This window comes from Nothoprocta perdicaria, unplaced genomic scaffold (genome assembly GCF_003342845.1).
Source record: "Nothoprocta perdicaria isolate Ctin4 unplaced genomic scaffold, notPer1 scaffold_129, whole genome shotgun sequence".
Classification (NCBI taxonomy): Eukaryota; Metazoa; Chordata; class Aves; order Tinamiformes; family Tinamidae; genus Nothoprocta; species Nothoprocta perdicaria.
In genome coordinates this window covers 1,948,517-1,954,143 of record NW_020454416.1, presented here as the reverse complement: position 1 = coordinate 1,954,143, position 5,627 = coordinate 1,948,517, and the positions used below count along the sequence as shown (strand labels likewise).

The window sequence follows — 5,627 nt, the reverse complement described above, 5'->3', positions numbered from 1 at the left end:
AGGTAAATTCTGTTCTTCTGCATAGATCTTAAACTGAGGATTTTATTGTGCAAGAACAACTGCCCTTCTCCCTCCAGCTCCTTCTTTTTGATTCATAACTTGTTGCATACAATATAACTGTTAGAAAATGAGATCACTAGCAGTTTTTCAGTTCCTTAGAGAATCTCCTGAATATTAGCATCAACATTTCTACAACTAAGTAGAATGACAACTTCCATTTAACAGTATTTGCTTTTCTTCATTCCTTCTCCATCTTCCTTTCTTCCTTCCCTTTACTTCTTTCTTTTCCCTATCTGCTTCTTTTCTACCCTCTTTATTCCATACTACATCTCTTTTCCTTTCATTTACATGCATTGGCTCTCTGTCTACATCTCACATCTTCATAGTATTACAAACCCTTTACTGGCAGACTCCAGTCTCTGCTAGGCAGACAGAGCCCCTCATCACAGCTCCTCATCCTCTCTCTGTCCCAAATCACCACACGCATTCTTTTCAAAACAGGTCACCCAAAGTTAGTGACCGTTTCTTAAAATGGGGCTGGAGCACTGTCACTCACTGGAGTGCAGAGATCTCTTCAGAGAATGTTTTGTTTAAGGAATTAATGCAGCTCTCAGTGCATTTTCTCTTCAGTCTGCTAATGGTCTTTAGGAAAAACCTTCTTGACATTACTCACAGTAACAGGGCCTTTAAGAGAGTGCTGTGTTTTTCATAGCCAAGTTACTTCTACCTATTCTGGCAAGCAGAAACAGAGGGGAAGCCCAAGTCCTACTTTACAAACTCACCAGCCCACATTATACTATACTGCAGTCCACCCATAACCGCCCCTGTCCTACTCTTGGCCAACTCTGTAAATCTGCCCAACCAAGAATCCCTCCCCAGCTTTACACCAGAATTGGATTATGCTGGGTCAGAACTTTGAAAGTGTTTCTTTCAGATAAAAAGATAGTCATTTTGAATGATATAAGGTACCTGTCTGCTCTGTGGTACTGAGTCTTTGAGTATCAAAGGCTCCCATTAGTCTGGGATGCTACAGACATGTCCAGCAGGTACTTATAGCTGCCTTGGACCATCCACATCTTGGCACAGCAGAGATGCAGTTCATGTCTCCTAGGCATCTGATACTGTAACCCAGCAAAAGCCAAGTTTCCAAGCCCAGCAGCTTATCATAACCTCCTTGCTGGGGCCATAGGAGCAGTCACTCCAAGAAGGTGTGGAGCCAACACCCATGTGAGGTGTTTCTTTTTCCCGCCCCACCACCAAAGCAGCTTCAGACAAAGCAGAAGAATTTCTTCCAGCGACACTTTGAGAGGGTTTTGATACCTTTGGCTGTCATTTTCTTTTCCTGTCGAGCTTTGTGCTCAACACCACTGACGATGGCCATGTCAAAAACTTCTTTGAGGTTCTTTTGGGTCAGTGCTGAGCACTCCAGGTAGGCTTCAGCTCGGATTTTATCAGCTAGGCCTTCTGCCTGAGGCCTGGGCACAGGCTTCACATGGTAGCGGTCCAGGCTGATAAGGACATTGACATCATCCCGCAAGTCTGCTTGTGTCCCCACCAGCAGCACTGGGGCCCGGGGGTTGTGAGTTCGTATCTCGGGAATCCATTTCTCGGTAATATTTTGGAAAGAGCTTGGGTTTACCACGCTGAAGCAGACAAGGAAGACATCAGTGTCTGGGTAACAGAGTGAGCGCAAACAGTCAAAGTCCTCCTGTAGAAAGGGGGAAAAAACACAAATGTTTACTAGTTTGAAAGTGAACAGCACAATATCCTAGTTGTTCTTTTTCATATCAAACCCTCAACCCCTCAGAGGTAAGGCATAATGGCTTCATTACTTTGCTGATCAAACTTTGATCACTTCACAGCTTCAGTAGGGCATCATCACTTTGTGGCCATGCCATGATTCAGGGACAAGTGTCCGAGTTGTGGGCATCTGGCAGTCCCTTATGACTGTCACACCAGCGGATGCTTAATGCTGGGCTTGTGTGTTTCCTTCCTTCCCAGTTGAACAGTGCCTGCCTGCCTGAGAACTAGGTAATTCCTGCCCAACAGCACCAGAGCTGACAGCACCTTTGGTAGAGCTTACCTGCCCAGCAGTGTCCCACAGCTGGATCCGGACAGGGGCTCCATCCACCAGGACCTGCACTATACCAGAAGGAGAATAAGGATTAGTCCAAGGAAGTTGTGTACAACACTTTACACACACTGTTCTTCCCTGGTGCACTCTGTTTTGCATCCCTTTGAGGAGATTTCCTGAAGACAGTGAAGTCCACGACAGTTGTCTGTCTTGCTGAAAACCTCATTAAAATATCTGACATTTGCACTGGTAACATTAGAACAACAGAGTTTCTGATCTGGTTATCCCCTGAGTGTTTTGATCTTTTTTAATGACATTTTGAAAGGCTGTTTTCATATTACTGGACAACAGATCCACTAGAGAGAGAGCCCTTAGGTGAACAGTGCCCTGGGAACAGTCTGATACTCCTCTTCCACCCCCTCAGAGAGCAAACATGGATAAACACAAATTGAGGACTTCAGCAACTTGCTCCAAGCTTTTTGGCCCAGGGCGACAGTTCAAATTACTGTCCATTAAAAAAGCTACTCGAGTTTCTTCTATCCAAGCCAGAAGTTCAGCCTTAAAAAAAAAAGGTTTAAAAGAGCCTTTCCAGCAGTGTCTCAACTAAGGAAAAGCAAAAACCTAAAGACAACTTTGAAATAAAGGTACTTATAAGGAAATAGTCATGGGTGAAAGCCCCTTCAGAGACTGTCTACACCTTGAAGAAGTGCTGAGTTACACATGTAAGGTGTGCACCCGTTTCATTCCCTAATCACAGTACGCCTTTATGTGGTATCAGCTGACTCAGACTGAGGGCTGGCAGGACCTCTGATGGGAATCTGGAATGAAACTGTTAGATGTGTAAGTGCACAGACACCACAGAGACGGGCTAGAAAACTGAGGAAAAGGAGGAAGAGTTTGGGGGCACTGGAAATTGCTTTAAAGTGTAGAGGTGGCTGTGCTCTCATGAAAAGAGGCAGACATCCTGTGCTAAAGTGACAATGGCTGGCACTTGCCACCAGCTGGCTAAACCCCCCAGGAGGCAGTTTCATTGGCTTTTTTGTTGTTGTTGTTGTTTTAAAAACAAAAGCAAGGTCAATCTTTTGGTATCCTTAAAGTAATTAGCAGGTGACAAAAGTGACAGAAACAAGTGACCTGGATGGTTTAATGTGAGCTTTGGGAGAGCACTCCTCCTGAAGGCTGGGAACAAAGAAGGAGATGGGACAAAAGATGAAGTGACATTTAGTGGGAGACTGAGAGCTAAGGAAGAGATGGGTGCGTGGGGAGCCACTTCTCGGGCATAGCAGAAAGCCATCCCTTCCCTGCGCCTGGGAAGCGGCTGCGTTGTTACCATATCTTTGCCTCAGAAGAGGAAGAGAAACCTGTTCCTGATCAAAGGGCTTGCTCGCTCCTGGCTCGCTCGTCAAGGCACTGGGCATTTGCCTTTCTAGTATCTGTCTTCTATCTCACAAGGGTGCTGAGAGGACTAATTAGCATCTCTGAAATGTTCAACAGTGTTCAGAGGAAAGGCACCACATATGTGACCTCCTGCTCCAACGTTTGCACAGGTTGTTTCGCATCTGCTGCAGGCATGAGCTACACCAGCAACTGGCGCAGATGGATCTGCACGATCTCTAAAGGTCCCTTCCAATCTTAAGGACTCTCTGATTCTCTGATAGCAGCTTTGTGACTGCCACCTCCCCACGACTCTCACACACCCTGCGGATTTCAGTAGAGTAGGGAAGGGGCAGGTGGAACAGGACAGCCCGGTGGGGAAAGGTCACAGGGTGCACGTTCTGCTGATCACTGCCCTACCTAGCAGTGACACCCAGCTGTAGGTAGCACCCAGGGAGAGGTGGTTGGGTCACTGTCCATTTTCCAGTGCTGTTCCCCCAGTAACATAACACTTCTCTAACCGGTTACTGTCTTTAACTGGTTCCAGCTTTATAATCCACTGCCCAGAGTTAGGGTTGAAATTTCTGATGAAGATCCTGAACTGGGCTCTGTGAATCCAGGGAGGGACTTTCTTTAAGTTTATCCAGCTTAAAAGTAGGAGTGGGAAGGGAAATATCTCTATTTTCCTATTGTTGCTCCTCCCAAATAAGCAGAAAGTGAACCATGGGAGACTCATTTTTAATGATATTTTTGATTTATATCAGTTATATCACACTCCTCCGGAAATCAGGTTCAGTACTCGGACATTCATAGCAGGGTTGAACCTACATGCAGCTATCTTCAAGTTACTTGCTGCTCATATGAAAGTCACTGGACTCATGCTGCCTCCACCTTTCTTGATTGTTTTATTAAAGATTTTCCCTTTCAGGAAATCTGGATGCTAACAATTATGTAAATTCTAGCCTCTCTTACCCCAAAATAAACCATTAACATGAAGGTAGCAGGGAGAGTAGTTGTCTTTCCCTTGGAGGACTTGAGGACTCCTCACGTGTTCCCAAAGGGCCACTGGACCCAGTAACAGCAGCAAGTTCCCACTTCATTTCCCGTAAGTGACAGTGGGAGAGTTGAGAGAGGCTCAAGGCAGAGCAAGAACTGCCAGCACAACAGTGACTAGGAGGATACTCAGACATACAAAATGCTCCTTCTAAGCATCCACGAGACTATGACACATCTCAAGTCTAGTTCCTGATCTGACCTGAGCCCATCTCTAGCCTACCTGTCTCTACTGCCACATCCTGTTCTGCTTCTTTGTACCTGATAAAGAAAATCAAACAGCTTTCCAAGGACCTTCTATATTCTTGGGTTTCATATTAGAAGTTGGAGTTTGAAAGAAGAGGCAAACAGGGAGAAAAAAGCATTCATCAGCTGATGAGAAAAGCATTTTTAGCCAGACTTTTAAAGCTCTTAATTTTTTTTTGTAATCTCTGTTCAACGCTAACCTTAGAGTGCATGTGTGAAAAAGCAAGTTTTTACTGAAGATGAGTGGAAGTTAGAAAGTGCAAGGCATGATATTTAGGAAGCTCATAGCTTATGAAATAAACAAATCATTAAACCCCTTTCTTCTGTTTATGCATAACACAACCAAACCAGGCAGGTGTCCAACATCACAGAACTTGAAAGTCAACTTGACACACGCCTGTGCCCTGTCTACACTCCCTTCTTCCTCAAAGCTGCAAAAAGCCGGACTTCCACCGGGCAAAGGGATCACAGCACGTCCAGGCGACTCGCTCCAAGGCTCGCTCCAAGTTGCTGAATTCGCTCTTGGGCTTTGGTCCCCACGGGCGTGCGTGGGTTTAGGCTGGGAAGCCCGTGCCCGAGCTGCCCCGTCCCACCCTGCGCGCGAGCCGAGCCGAGCCGAGCCGAGCCGGGCGGGTGATGCGGTGGGTTCCGCGCCGCGCCTACCTGAGAAGGTGTCGAGCGCCGTGGGCTGGTACTCGTCGGGGTAGCCGTTGGTGGTGTAGCTCACCACGAGGCTGCTCTTGCCCACGGCGCCGTCGCCCACGAGCACGCACTTGATGCCCAGCTCCGCGCCGCTGCCCCGCCGCGGGCTGGCCCTGCGCAGCGCCGGCGAGAAGTCCAGCAGCTCCTGGGGAGGCATCGCGGCGCCGGCCCCGGCCCC

The 5,627-nt window shown here is 47.2% G+C and overlaps 1 protein-coding gene across 1 annotated transcript; it reads right to left on the bottom strand.

Annotated features, from left to right (window-relative positions):
* Positions 1-974: 974 nt before the first annotated feature.
* RHOV (ras homolog family member V) lies at positions 975-5,606 on the bottom strand. Its single transcript, XM_026033444.1, has 3 exons — positions 5,411-5,606; positions 2,084-2,142; positions 975-1,708 (listed from the first exon to the last, which is right to left on the bottom strand). Exons 1-3 carry the CDS (start codon positions 5,604-5,606, stop codon positions 1,268-1,270), a joined length of 696 nt encoding a protein of 231 aa, XP_025889229.1. The 3' UTR covers positions 975-1,267.
* Between the last annotated feature and the right edge of the window lie 21 nt (positions 5,607-5,627).